The sequence below is a fragment of the Piliocolobus tephrosceles genome, chromosome 7 (assembly GCF_002776525.5).
Source record: "Piliocolobus tephrosceles isolate RC106 chromosome 7, ASM277652v3, whole genome shotgun sequence".
NCBI classification, from domain to species: Eukaryota; Metazoa; Chordata; class Mammalia; order Primates; family Cercopithecidae; genus Piliocolobus; species Piliocolobus tephrosceles.
Window position 1 is genome coordinate 87,296,356 of NC_045440.1, and position 15,704 is coordinate 87,312,059.

At 35.6% G+C, this 15,704-nt stretch overlaps 2 protein-coding genes across 3 annotated transcripts in view; one reads left to right on the top strand and one right to left on the bottom strand.

Moving 5' to 3' along the window:
- The window catches only part of WWP1 (WW domain containing E3 ubiquitin protein ligase 1), a 123,067-nt gene extending 119,594 nt beyond the window's left edge, over positions 1–3,473 (top strand). Inside the window, exon 25 of one of the 2 annotated variants that reach the window (XM_023222838.2) lies at positions 1,921–2,517. In XM_023222838.2, the coding sequence (XP_023078606.1) occupies positions 1,921–2,020 (100 nt within the window). In that variant the 3' untranslated portion in view covers positions 2,021–2,517. Of the gene's footprint in view, positions 1–1,920 lie in introns of both variants that reach the window. The other variant, XM_023222837.3, reaches the window with a different exon arrangement.
- Positions 3,474–7,376: 3,903 nt separating this feature from the next.
- The window catches only part of RMDN1 (regulator of microtubule dynamics 1), a 35,624-nt gene continuing 27,296 nt past the window's right edge, over positions 7,377–15,704 (bottom strand). The window contains exons 6-10 of the mRNA XM_023222840.3: positions 15,290–15,345; positions 13,962–14,049; positions 12,313–12,343; positions 9,828–9,961; positions 7,377–9,381 (exon numbers count right to left, since the gene is read on the bottom strand). Coding sequence (XP_023078608.1) covers positions 9,331–9,381; positions 9,828–9,961; positions 12,313–12,343; positions 13,962–14,049; positions 15,290–15,345 — 360 coding nt within the window. The 3' untranslated portion in view covers positions 7,377–9,330. The remainder of the gene's footprint in view (positions 9,382–9,827; positions 9,962–12,312; positions 12,344–13,961; positions 14,050–15,289; positions 15,346–15,704) is intronic.

Here is a 15,704-nt window from a genome sequence, read left to right on the forward strand (position 1 = left end):
TTTTTGAAGAGTGGCATAAACTGGTATGTCATTTTAGCAAAAAGTAAAAAAGAAACAAAACAAATGGGCCCAAAGTTGAGTAGCAGGAAATTCTCTGATGGTCCAGATAAGAGATGATGGGGAAGCATATACAGAGGGACGTAGTGGCAGTAGAAATGATCAGGAGGAGCCTGGGCAATATGACAAAACTTCGTGTCTACAAAAAAAATACAAAAGTTAGCTGGCCATGGTGGCATGCACCTGTACTCCCAGCCACTCCGGGGCTGAGGTGGGAGGAGGGAGGATTGCTTGAGCCTGGGAGGTCGAGGTTGCAGTGAGCCGAGACAGTGTCACCGCACCCTAGCCTAGGCAACAGAGCCAGACCCTGTCTCCAAATAAATACATAATCAGGAGAAAAAAATGGAATATTTGGTAGATAGAATGACAGAATTTGGCAAAGGCTATATGTGAAAGATGTAAGAGGACAGAAAGTGACTGGTTGTCTTATATAGGAAGTATTGAAAAATATTTTTTTTGACCTTGTTATCATACTCTACCTTGAAGTATAGTTTAAAGGGGAGGGCAGTATATGGTCTGCTTAGTTGCTGCTATTAATATCTTTAACTTCATTTAAAATACAAAGAATACAGTCTTAAAACAGCACTGTTTTAATTAGATGCCTTGTTTCAAAGGCTCTTTCCTGACTCTGACATGGGAGGGTCAAGGGTACATGGAAAGTGGTGGGAGTGGTAAGAGGGTACCTGGATAATCTCTGGAAAGCTTCCACATGGGAAAATGAAGGTACAGAAGGGTTCTGACTTACTCAGAGCTATCTCACTAGTCACTGCTACTGTGGGGACCAAAACCCTGAACACCCGAATCCTAATCTAGCTACTCAGTGCTGTACCTCACAAAATGAAATGTGATTCCACCTTTGTAAACTGAAAAATAATACATTGTTATTTTAAGCATTTTTTAATATTTTAACATTTTTCATCGGTGAATCCCAGAATGGAATTCTTTGAGTATGACAAGGCTGAAAGTATCATTTTAGAAGAGTTTGTGTATGTGGTTAGATTATTTGAAAAGACAGATGTGCCGGGCGTGGTGGCTCACGCCTGTAATCCCAGCACTTTGGGAGGCTGAGGTGGGTGGATCACCTGAGGTCGGGAGATCGAGACCAGCCTGACCAACACGGAGAAACCCCATCTCTACTAGAAATACAGAATTTGCCGGGCGTGGTGGCACATGCCTATAATCCCAGCTACTACGGAGGCTGAGGCAGGAGAATTGCTCGAACCTGGGAGGCAGAGGTTGCGGTGAGCCGAGATCGTGCCATTGCACTCCAGCCTGGGCAACAAGAGTGAAACTCTGTCTCAAAAAAAAATGAAAAAACAGATGTATATATTTGTTCACTGACTGTCTCCACCCCAGAATGTAAATTCCATGAAGACAGGGATTTTAGTTTTCTTCACTGTATCACTAGCTTATCGGTTATGTCAAAAAATCTCGGTAAATGACTGATGAATGAGTGAGCGAGTGGATGAAAGAAATGGACTCTTATCCTAAGAGAAATTAGGAGGACTCATGACACACATAACAGGAATAGTAAAAAGAAAATTGATTTTTTTTTTAAAAATGTGTCTTTATCCAAATTGCTACACTTATTATTTGTAATTCCATTTTCCTCTCGGAGATGTTAAAATAGTTTTTATATGTAAGTCTTAAAATTTGGATTACTCTAAGAAATTTAGAAATGTTAATATACCAATTAAGTAATATTATAGTAGTAAATTGTCTGTTAGAATAATTCCAGCAAAATTTTTATATATATAGTATATATTCATATATCCATTCAGCTTTTCTATGTGCTTTGAAAAATATTGTTTTTTTTTTTTCATTTTATTGAAAACATCTGATTTTGTTTTTGTTTCTGTTCAGTTTTAATCGCTTGGATCTACCACCATATAAGAGTTATGAACAACTAAAGGAAAAACTTCTTTTTGCAATAGAAGAGACAGAGGGATTTGGACAAGAATGAATGTGGCTTCTTATTTTGGAGGAGCTCTTGCATTTAAATACCCCAGCCAAGAAAAATTGCACAGATAGTGTATATAAGCTGTTCATTCTGTACAGTGAATTTTCCGAACCTCTCAAAGTATGTTTTCCGTTCTTCCACAGAAATATGCAAAACAGTTCATCCTTTTCTACTTTATTTATTGTTCCCTTGAAATGACTGACTAGGAAAAAGATCATCCTTAAATTTTGAAGCAACTTTATTAAAAATACATATATATCTATAAAAGCATATATGATAGTGGCTCTAGTTTTATAGAGCTCCAAGTGTATGAAACATGACAGCCGTTCATTCATAAAGATCTGGATTTGCTTTACTTTGTTAATATTATCTAGGGGAAAAAGTGCAAATTGCTCCATGTTCTTCTCTCCCTTATGTAACATCTCCTGAGGGTGTTTAGTTGCATGGCTGTTCAGGAAGGTATTAAGGGCTTAGGCCAAATCTTACTTTGAGTATGTTAAAAAAAAAAAAATGCTGCTGGCTTTTCTGAAGACAGGTGCTTGAACCTGTCAGTTTGTTTTAAATAAATACAATAGTTGAAAATTTTTCTCTCTGTTACATCAGTAATATTGTCAAAGTAATGGATAAAACCATAACTTACACACGAAAGTCATATACTAGATCTGATACTATTTAGTTTATTATCGAAATTGGAAAGATTCATTGAGCAGCATAGAAGTTTGTTTACATGTTGAGATGCTAGGTATCTGTGGAATTAAAAAGAATCAGGCACTTTTGTACTTTGTTTTTAAATCTGTGATGTTTTTCAAATTTAATTCATAATAAATTGATGCAGTTTCATACTTAGGAACATACAAAAGGTAATGTGAACTCTGCCACTTTGTGTTCAAAGTTTTGGATTTTATGAAGCCAGATGGATTGAAGAGTTACGTAAGCATTTGAATGCTCTAATATGAGGCTAATGATTTTCTGTTAGTGTTTGAATATCTTCATTCCTCTCAAATTCATAACAGTTCTATTTATCTGAATTAAATAAGCATATAAAAATCTTTTGGGTCGCCCCCTTTTTACACAGATAATTATTTTTGTCATAAGTAACACTTTTTAATTGTTTTTCATCATAAGGGCCTTTGCTGAACTACAAAAATGTGTAACAAATTAAAATCTGATGTGAATGATATTAATGCTACTTTTAGCAAACTGGGCTTCCTAATACAAAAAATTTTAAATTTCCATTTGTATCATGCTTTTAATATGCACTGTAAATTTCATCAACTTAAACATTTTTTATAGCCATGGAACTGACTTCTTAAAATATGTTGCCTATAAATATTTCACTGCTAAGTACATACAGAAAAACAGTAATTATTGTTTTGCCAAAATTTTATTTTTCTACATACTGAGAGTGTGTTCTGCATTTTATTCAGAATTCATAGTAAAGACGAAAGAAAGGCAGTGATCTGCTTGGTTGAATAGACTCCTTTTCCAAATCCTAATTATGAACACTCTGGTTATTTTCAAGCCTAAAGAATTTTTAAAAAATTCTAATGTATGTGATAGGTTATGTGATAGAGGGTAACTGGTCTTCAAAAAGGACTGTCTTAATTATACCATAAGAGTTAAGCATTAGAATTACAAATGGTACCACTGCCTTATAAATTTTGCTATGACAGAAGTTATTGAATATCATTCATTGGAGGTATGATTTAGCAGATTTGACTAAAGAAGGTGGCTTTCCAGTTCATTTTCAGGATGCTGGTCTCCCTCCTCAAGTAAGAAATTACGACGTACCAGGTGAGGCTAACACAGAACCCTACAAGAGACCAAACCAGCTTTGTTTTGGAGAATTCATCAGGGTCTTCCACTTTTCACACCCAGTTATAGATATCCAAGACCTACAGGCAGAGCTGTCTTGATTTATCTACCCAGTAGCAGTCAGAAAAATTGTAGAAATATGGTCCCCCACTCACCTTCTCCCCTTCCCAGCTGGACCAACCAGAAAGAAATTAGGGAGTGCAAGACTCTCTGTGCAGTTCATGAGGAAACAGACAAAAGGGAGGCTCAGAGACAGGTTTATATTGCTACTTCATTTTGGTGACTCACCCGCCCCCACCACCAGTAAATGGTCCAGGGAATAGATCACAGACCCGATATAATTCTGTCTGTTAGATCAGTTTAGCTATTTGTCTTCCAGGGAAAGCAGCTTACCAGTGTTTGGGGTTCCCCTCTTACCCCCATACTTCCCAAGTAGTTGAAAATGAAAAGGTTAACAAAACCTTTTCCCCTGATGACTTCTGTTAACTACCTACCTCTGCCTACCCTGACAACTAAATAGGATGGTATGTGTCAACTGTATTGCCAGGCAACTTTGCTTCTGGTAAGTATGACCCCTAGGACTGGTAAGTTGCATCTGGACTGGGAAATCTCCAGATACATGATAGAAAGCCACAGCTTTGGGCATACCTGAGTGGAAAAGTCTTGTAACTGCATGTCCTTTAAGGAGGACCCTGAGCTGTCACCTGGGGAGATACCGTTGCATAGACTGCTGTTGGAATACTGTCTTCTGAAAAGGAGGTTCAAAAGTGTCCTGCTGGCGAGCTGTGGTTCCTGTCCGATAGCCTTCTGAGTAAATTGGTGCCAAATATAGCCTGTCGCAGGCTTGTTAAGTCTGAATGTTTGGTTGAACCTAAGAAGATTGGTGGATGATGCAGAAGTAAAAATCTTCCTTTGTTGAAATACGCAAATAAAAGTTGTCCTGTAACACTTAATTAGTTGGCCTTAAAAGCCAAGTTTTAGGTCAACTGGGGGATTTGATCTAAGTCCAAAAGTGACATCTAAATTCCAAAATTTCTCTCCTCAATTCTCAATCAAGAACAAAATCAGAGGTAATAGTAGTTGTATTTACTGGTATTCATGGTAAATCCTTTACATAAATTATTCTCTTAATCCTTACAATTCCATGAAATTGGTGAGGGTTGTCTTTAATGATGCTTTTTTTATAGAGGAGGAAAGTGAGTATGAGAGAAGTCATTTTTACAACATCCACAGCTAGTACACAGCCCATGATTAAAAACTCAGTTGAGATAACTTGGCCATCAAGAAATTGAGAACTTTTAGGTTCTTACAGGATCATGGCCATTTTCCAAAATCAGTATTCTACACACATCCTCAAAAGGAAGGAAGGAAACATCTATAAAGGAGAGAGAGAGCCTATGTATGTAATACACTTAGAAGACAGAGTACTACCAACTTTTATATACATGTATATGGGGAAATAAGCATCTCAATCCAGCAGTCAGCTCTGGAATCCACACAAGAACAGAATCAGGTGGGGGCTGCAGGGGAAGGAGAATGTAAGGGATTCCTGGGGTTCCTTCTCAGTGGTGGGTCTCATCCTTAGTGGGGAAACATCAAGAACCAACCAATGTGACGTGGGGAATCAGGCTCCTGGGAAGTCAAGTGGAAGCGACTTAGTGCACAGAATTGAAATCTTGGGAAGGCACCATGTCTTGCAGAAGAAACCTAACCCTCAGAGATAAAGGGGAAAAATGAAGATAAGGACCCAGTAGCCACACTCCTGGACATGTATCCCAGAGAGAGAGAATTTATGTAGACATAAAAACCGGCATTATAATGCTCATAGCAGATTTGTAACAGCCCAAAATCAGGAATAACCTAAATGCCCCTCAGCATATGATTGATACGGTATGCCCATACAATTAAATACTAGTCAACTCTAAAAAGGAACAAACTACTGATAGAACTTAGGTCTCAAGGGAATTATGCTGAGTGAAAAAAAGAGTGTCACAGGGTCTCACTGTATGATTCCATTTGTATAACACTGTTGAAATAACAAAATTATGAAGAACAGATTAATGCTTGTCAGAGCTAGGGATGGGTAGGGGAGAGGAGGTGGATGGGCGTGACTATAAAGGGACAGCACTAGGGATCTTTGCGATGATGGAACAGGTCTGTATCTTGATTATGGTGGCAGTTACCAAAAATCTACATGTGATAGAACTGCATACAACTATACACACAAGAGCATTTAAAAGTGGTAAAATCTAAATAAGGTCTGTGGTCTGTACCAATGTCAGTTTCTGGGTTTTGCTATTGTACTTTAGGTTATATGAGATGTTAGCACTGGGACAGGCTGAGAGACGGGTACACAGGACCTCTTTTTTTTTTTTTTTTTTAAGTTTGTGAATCTATAATTATTTGAAAGTAAAAATATTTTTTAAAGTTCTAATAAGGAATCAGGAGGTAAAACCTCACTCCATAAGAAGCTTTATTACTGAATGATACCTGATCTCACAAAAAACAACTTAGCAGAAAGTATTCTTGAACTAACCCAGACCCTTTCCTCCCATTTGATGACAGTATTGCTGGTAGGTAACTCAACTTAAAATTACATCCCTAGGGAAAAAAATAAAGTCACTAAAGAGAAAACTGAAAATGAGAAAAAAGTAAACTTTAACACAATATGCTAATATGAATTATTAGATATTAAAAAAATCCAAAATAGCAACTTAAAAACTCAGAACTGGACAAACAAAATGCAGATGTGAATGACTGGCTAAAATCAGGAAAAAAATTTGGAGAAAAAGACAAACATATCAGACATGAAGGCCATGATAAAGTATCTAAGGAAGAAGAGATACAACCAAAAGTAAAATAAAGGATATGGAAGATATAAATGAAAAGAGCCAAGAAAATGAAACAAAAAGGCTAAAAGAAAAATCAGTAAGTGATAAATACGAAAGTCAAGCAAAGATCTAATAGAACTAATTTGAGTCCTGGAAATAAGCTGGAACAGCGGTTCTCAAGATGTGGTCAATTAGGCCAAGCTGGAATGCGACAGAATCAATGACAAATGAACTGGCCTATTCAAAAAGTCAATGTTGCAAGAAGAAAAAAATGGGGAACTGTTCTAGACTGATAGATTAGCAACAAATCAAATGCAATTTGGATCCTGATTTTAAGAAGCATGAGACATCTTGGGGACATTTGAGAAAATTTGAATATGGGTAGATATTAGATGATGTTAGAGCATTGTTAACTTTTCCAGTTGTGATAATGGTTTTGTGTTTGTTTAGGAAGATGTCTTTATTCTGAGAAAATGCATGCTGACACATTTAGGGGTGAACTATTATGATGCTTGCAATTAATTTCAAAAGGTTTAGAAATGTATGTATCTGTACACACACAGACACACACATATACAGTTGGAACATCCCTGAATCCAAAAATCTAAAACATGAAATTCATGCTCCATAATTCAAGGCTTTCTGAGTGCCAAAATGATGATACAAGCAGAAAATTCCACATCTGACCTCATGTAACAGGTCACAGTCAAAACGCAGGTGCACAACACAGTTTATTCGGTCTCCCTAAAGGAAAAAACCCATTTTAAAAAGCCATCCAGCAGAATGCCACCACACCCCTAGAAAGACTCACTTCTGGCCCTTCAACTGCTTCTGTTTCTCCTCACCTACAAAAATAATATGCAGTATACAATAACCTTTTAAAACACAGCATCGTAAGTGGGAGACTGAAAGCCTGCCATTGTTTGTTGCTGCCCTTAACCAGCTGATACAGGTTTCTGGTGATGCTACTGTTGCCTAGCTACCCTGACCACATTATTTTTTCACTGTATCAATGGTATGACTTTTTTTTTTTTTGCCGTCTTTGTTCCTATGCGAATTATGTCATTTTTTTTTTACTGTTAAGTAGTTATGCATGAATAAGTATAGTAACTGCTTATTGGTAGCATATAAATTCAGTCAGGAATGATGGTGACATCAAACAACCACAAATTGACCACATGAGTGGCTGAGATGACACCTTTGCTTTCTGATGGTTCAATGTATGCAAACTTTGTCTCAATACACGAAATTATTAAAAATAATACTATATAAAGTTACCTTCAGGCTATGTGCATAAGGTATATATGAAACAAGTGAATTTTGTGTTTAAACTTGGATCCCATCTCCAAGATGTCTTATTGTGTGTATGCGGATATTCCAAAATTTGAAAAAAATCCCAAATCCAAAATGCTTTTAGTCCCAAGTATTTCAGATAAGAGATACACAACCTATATAGCAAAATCATTGAATCTGAGATGGGTGTACAAAGATCCCTACTTTCAGTCTTCCTTTTTGTTTGAAAATGTACATGATAAACATATCCATACAGTTCATTGTAACATTACAATTTCCAAATCCTTTGGGAAAAACCCACCTAAACACAGTCTCTCTTTATCTAAGTGAATTCAAGGTGATGCTCCTTTTTACAAAACTTAAAAAGATTTTGCAGTGGTGGCACTCCAGCCTCAAGTTAGTAGCATAGTCCTGCCTATATAAAAACATCTTAGTATTCCATTTCACTCTTAAGTTTTGTGTTCCTTCCATTCCATTAGGCAATAGAGCTTTGTGTCTGATAACAAATTCAGTCTACCATGAGACTATACACCACATTTAGAGGAAACTGGCCAGGCGTGGTGGCTCACACCTGTAATCCCAGCACTTTGGGAGGCCGAGGTGGGCAGATCACTTGAGGCCAGGAGTTTGAGATCAGCCTAGCCAACCTGGCAAAACCCCATCTCTACCAAAAATACAAAAGCCGGGTGTGGTGGTACAAGCCTGTAATCCAAGCCACTCAGGAGGTTAAGGCAGGAGGATCACCTGAACCGGGGAGGCGGAGGCTGCAGTGGGCCAAGATTGTGCCACTGCACGCCAGCCTGGGTGACCGAGTGAGACTCTGTCTCAAAAAAATAAAAATAAAAAAGGAAACCACTCAATTTTTAGTCATCTCCTGACTTAATTCTTTCCTTATACAGGTTAGCTCCAAGATACATCATTTAACTACTTTATGTCAGGAAACCACAAAATCCTAACCACTTTCACCACATCTTCTCTGCAAAGATCTCAACTTAGAATCAATCTAACTTGAAAATCCATCCCCCTGTATATCCCCTATAGATCCATTTCCCCTCCTCTACAAAGCTTTCTTTGCTTGATCTCCCATCCCAATGTGATCAATCCTTAGAAATCTCATACCATTTTGCATTGCTGGTATCCAAGATGCAAAATAATCTTTGCCTGAGCCATGGAGATTTATTTCTACCACTCTTATGGCGATTATTTATTTTACCTTATTATTTGTGAAGAAGCCTAGAATTTTTTATATTTACACTGTTAAATGGTCACAACATTTTAAAAGCTGTAGAACAGTTATAGTTCATATATTAACTTTATAATTAAATGAAAAGGCAATGTTTATTAGCTGTTTCATACATCGTCTCTGAAAAGTTCTCAATTCTTCTCACTGAAACTTGTAAGCAACTGAGCAGCTTCTGTCTGTATCTAAAATGGAAAAATACATGTTATAAGTAAACAGGAGAGCTAAGAGACTAACTTGTGAAATTTAAGTTTATAAAGTGGGTTTCTAAGAGTTTCCAAACACATTATAACAATAAAATTTCTTGACAGTGACCCAATGAGACTCTCAGCTCTTCCACTTTAGTACACATCCCTTGACTTTTATGTTTTAGAAATCTTAACTCCATCTGTCATGTGTGTCACACAGGAATAATACATTGTAGCAGGCAACCCGTAACATCTATCTGGTGACAGTAACTAAACATTTCCTATACAGAAATATAAATGTCAATGAATTTACGCTTAAAATGAACACACCTGTTTTCAACAATATTATGCATTTAGAAAATTATGCTTTTAAAGAAGTTCTTAATTCACCATGTAATAGTGCCTCAAAACCTTTCTGCCTTACTTTATGGGAGATGTTTTACCTGTTTATCCTCCTCTGTGTGTGCTGGATAGTCCTTGGCTTTCATTAGCCAGAAAGCAGCAAGCTTTTTGTTGTGCAGTTTCAAGTATGTCTTTCCTAAAAGAAGTAAGTTTTTGCTGTAGAAGTTTGGATCCACTGCACATAGGAAAGAAAAAATGATCTCAGATGAAATAGTGTTGCTTTTATTTTTAAAGGTTTGATTTTCAGGTCTAAATTTCAATAAATTTGGTCAATAAGTGGTTAGACTAATGGAAATTCTCTTTTGTTCAACTGTTTATATCTCAAACAAATGTTTGTAAAATAATAATTACCATTTAATGAACATCTACAAATATGCTAGGCACTGTATTATACACATTTCTGATTTTCACAACTTTATAAGTGGGTATCTCCATTTTATAGATGAGAAGCTGAAGCTCCTGATAGAATGTACGCTATTTGAGGACAGTGATACTCTTTTTAATCTCTTTAGTTCCCTATGATACCCCAAGTGCCTACAACAGTGTGTGAAACAACATACATTCAGTGTACATCTGCTGAATAAGTGAATGAAATAATGGTGACATATATATATTTGATCAACATTTACTGGATGTCAGCTATACTTAAGCATAGAGGATGAAACAAAAGCTCTGCTTTTTTCAACTTTGTAACGAAAAGGAGAAAGAAACATGAACACAACTAAATGTAATATAAAAATGAAGGGAATGCTTTGCTAGATATACAAACTTTGAAATGGTACGACAAACCAAAAACAAAAAAAAAAGTGGAGAACATTCTTGGCTGAGAGAAAAGCATAAATAGAAAGCCTATGAATGAAAGCATAGAATTATCTCACCAACTTAACTGTCCACAAAGTTTCCTAACAATCTAAGATCCTCTGTATTCAAAGCATACTTTTTCCTCTATACAATTAATGATTAATTCCATGTGCTCCTTAACTAAAATTGTTTTACTTCTTTGAGCAGATTTGTGTGATGCCATGTTGATATACTTAAGTTGTCCTGCGGTTAAATATATTCTTAAATTCATTCATCTAATCATTCATCTATTTACTCAGTCATTGAACAAATTTGCCAAGCATTGTGCCAAGTAATGAGTGTGCAATTGTGAGCCAGAAAAGACAAAGTCCCCATCTTCTCTGTACAGTCTTAGACATGTAAGTGTTCATAGTATTGAGTGATAAGTGTCACTGGAGAAACAAAAGATACTAAGGGCATCAGAGGAGCTTCTGAACTGAATATGGACCAGAAAGAAATAAGGTAAGGTCACTGAAGAATGAAGTTACCACGGATTTATTTTAGCTCCATGAGGGAAGGACCATGTTTTTCTCAACACACCCAACCCTTAAGTCTCTAAGGTCCTATATTTTTACTTTGTAATTAACTTTTAAATCTCTTTAAAAAAAAGTCATTCCTAGATTCATATTTATGATATGTGAAACAGTATGATCATGAAAGGGTATTAGTAGAAGGTAATAATGTAAGTCAGAATTGATAAATTACAGAGATAAAACGTTCAGATAAAATTCTGTAGAAGATAACTTATCATGAAATGAACAAGTCTATTATGTGTGGGATCTCACATTTAATAAACATGGTGCCTTCTTAATTTTCTCCTGATTAAGTTTTATAGAATATATTTCAATGGCTTTTATGGTCTATTTGGTAACATATGCTTATGTCTCTTATCTCCCCCACTTAGTGTATGCATATTAAAAAGGATAAATTTAGGATGGCCTGGTGACAGTTTCATAGGACTAGTCACTTTTCAAAACAAACATGACCTGAAACTCTTTGTCACAATATCTGTAAGAGAACTAGCCTGGCTGAATAGCAGAATTCCCATTTAAATGCCTCTAATGAGATACATATATATATACATATATATATATCTTTCCCCCCCCAGACAGGTCTCACTCTGTGGCCCAGGCTGTAGTGCAGTGGTGCAATCACAGCTCACTGTAGCCTGGAACTCCTGGGCTCAAGTGACCTTCCTGCCTCAGCCTCCTGAGTAGCTGGGACTATAGGTGTGTGCTGCCACACCTGGCTAATTTTTATTTTTATTTTTTGGTAGAGATGAGGTGTCACTATGTTGCCCAGGCTGGTCTCAAACTCCTGGGTTCAAGTGATCCTCCTGCCTTGGCTTCCCAAAGTGCTGGGATTACAAATGTGAGCCACCACATCTGGCCAATATATGCAGTCTTGAATAAGAATTACCATGTCAGAGACTCCTCTCAAAAAGGAAGGCTGAATTACATCAAATGATGGACATTCCAGAACTGCAGCTCTAAGTTCAGTAGCAGCCTATTTCTCATTCAGGTGATCTTTACTGAATAAAGACTTTAAAAATTGTTTTACAATATCTAGCACAAAAATAAGCGTAACAGAATAAATAACTTTGCTTTAGAATTTGCTATTATAGTATATATATCCAGCATTCATACAATTTTACTGTATTAATATGTGTAATCAAAAATACCTTACCTTGTTCTGCCCTGTGAAAGTAGCCTAAGGCCTGTCAAAAACGCAAAGAGCCCAAACATAATTAAAAAGATTAAAACAGACAATATTAAAAAAGCATTGTCTCAAAGACCTATTCCTATATTAAAGTCAGGAAGTAAATCATCTTAAAATCAATGGTCACTTCTTCAACAGTAAGAGTTAACACCCAAACTGAATGTAACACTTAACTCATCACTAAGATTACAATATATGGACTACTTCTGGTAATAACTTGGTTGCTGTTTAGAACTTGTACCAAACTAACATAATGTGCAGAAAGGAAAGAACATTATCATGTGTAACTCAGCTATTTTGACAGTTCTCTTAAATAATAACTAGTGATTTCTAGTAAAAATGAAATATAATCAAAAGCTGAATTGATTCAGGTTGTACTAGTGAATTTTTAAGAGTCCATTATTACTGAAATTCCTACATACAATGTTATTGTGGGTCTGAAACTCTTTTTGTCCTACTTAAGCTACTGTTTTTGTAATGCATTCTCTAATGACATTTGATTTCTTAGAAACATAACTAATTTGATAAAGTAGAGCTGACTATATTTTTTGTCCTTAAAATGATTTTTTTTTTTTTTTTAAGATAGGGTCTTACTCTGTTGCCCAGGCTGGAATGCTATGGCACAATCACTGTTTATTGCAGTCTTGGCCTCCAAGGCTCAAGTGATCCTTCTCCCTCAGCTTAGCTGAGTAGCTGGGACTAGAGGCACAGGCCACCACACCTGGCTAATTTTTGTATTGTTTTCTAGAGGTTTTGCCACGTTGTCCAGGCTGGTCTTGAACTCCTGGGCTCAACTGATCCACCAACCTCAGCCTCCCAAAGTGCTGGCATTACAGGCATGAGCCACTGTGCCCAGCAGATGGGCATTATTTTAATAATGCCATTAGAAAATAATGTATTATAAAATAATGCCACCAAAGTGCATTATTTTAATAATATTTCTCAACTGTGTGTAAAGAATACAACTAAGTATTTTTTACATCAATTTCTACACTATAGCTTTCCAGAAGAAAGAAAAGCTCCTTGTTAAAAGGTAAGTAATATAAGTACAGCTTTCTCAATTGCCTGTTTTCTTACTCTGAAAAGCTTGTGATAAATAAACCCAAAGTTTAACCAGAAATTCCTCTCAAATTTTATTTTTAACAAGAAAAACAAAGGCCTTGAAAATATGACAGAATATGAACCTTTCATATGCTTTTTAAAATCAAAGTTATAATGAGTGTTCTTCTTTTATCAACTGAAGCGTATGCTTTACTTTTCTGTTATTGTGTATAATACAGCTAAAACATTCTGGGTAACAGTTGCTGTATTTCTTGTTCTATTTTTGTGACTTCAATATGGTTTAGATTTCAAACAGAAAATGAAGGTAGATTTTAGTCACGAGCCATTTTAAATGACAATATTCCAGAATTAACAGCCACTCACCTAATGGGGAAAAAGAAAACCACTCACCAGTCATGGATAATAAGTTTTAAGCCTTGTGATAACATAGTTGAATTGGATCATTAGAAATTGTTCAAGTCCCTCACTGAATCAGAGCTCCACATGTGTGAACACTGTAGAATGGCGCTGTGGTTAATAAATCGGTACTAAGTTAACAAAGGACATCATACTACCTTCTCATAGGTGGAACTCGGAGGAGTTGCAAACAGCATTTCAGCAATTCTTCTCTGATACCAAGGCATTTCAGCAAATGTATAGCACCTACAAGGAAATAATACAATTTTATACATTCAAATTATACCTTCTTTTCTCTTACAGATAACGAAGCATCTTAATACTATAAAAGGAATTTTGTACTGTATGTTTAAACAACTTGTGCTTTACATGATATCTATTAGGTAATCCAGAGATTGACATAGTGATCCATTAGCTGGGATGTATATTTTGTGATTAAATATAAATAGTAAGTAGTCATACTAATAACAGTAATATAATATACATCTACCATTGAGTGCATTGTGCCAGGTACTGGGCTGATTATTCTCTCACTTATTCTTCGTAACAATTATATATGAGATAGGATAATTTCCCCTATTTTTTTATAGAAGAAAGACTCAGAGAAGTTAAACCTTACTCAGGAAAAATGACAAAGCTAAACATCAAATGTATAAATAACAGCAACCAACAACTTAAATCCATTTTTAAAGGGGCAAAGCAAATGATTAACCTCCAAATATCTTTACAACTTTCAGAAATAAGTAGGAAAGAAAGTGTTAGATCTTTGACTAGGATTTGAAGCTCTTAAGGCAGAAATTGCTATTTCATTTGGGTTTGCTTACTAGCATCTGACTTAGTGACTGCCCTTCAATTATCATTAATCCTCAGTGAGTGAGTGTTAGCTTAATATGTCCTTTATCCTGAAGAATATATTTCTCTTTTAAAAGAGTTTGACAGAGGACAGTTTACACTGGTACCCTTCTTATACGGCAGTAAATATTTAGCTCTGCAGACCATACTCAAAAGAGTGGCCCATCAGTACAGAACACTTTGATAAAGCCTCATACCAGCACAATAATAATCTACAGTGGACATAAGATCACATAAAAATAGACAAGATACTGAAAATCAGATTATATGTTCCTCAGATTAATCCAGACTGTATCTGACATACTTCGAAGATATAAAGACCCTCTTGGGGCATTCTCCTGTTTTACTATAGTTACATTAATCTAATTTCATTTAGCATGGTAAATAAGAACAGTCTTTTCAGTCTGTATGTTTCTAAATGACCTGAATAACAATGTTTAACAGGGTCATAATCAAATTTAGTATGTTCTAACAATACATATACGAGTGCTAGTTAATGGATTTAGCACTCTAAACTCTGTCAGATAATATTTTAAAATATTTAATATCTTTTATATATGCAAAAGATATTTATACATACTACAAAATAATATCACACTAAATACTACTGAAATATTTAAATAAATTTTCTTACCAAATACCCATAAGGTGAATTGAAGTCGCATCTTTAGGGTTCAGTTCAATTGCTTTCTAACAATAAATGAGAAAAATAAATTGTATTTGTTTTCTAAACACTAATAAGTGCTTTACTGTGTTTGCTGAAGAAGCCATGATTTTTGTAAAAAAAAAAAAAAGCAATCGTGTTTCAATTCTCCCATTATAATTAATATTAATAATTAATCCTGATTCTTTGATTAAATTCACTTCAAAACACTATTAATGACTTGTACTAAGGTTACTATTTTGTAAGGTTCAGACATTTATAGTGTCTACCAAGATGAGAAAAAACATGAAATACATAAATGAATTGATTTTGCAAATTAATAATCTATAGCTCTTAAAGTTTCTTCCAGATTAAAGGAAAAATGAATAAGGAAGTACTTTCTTGG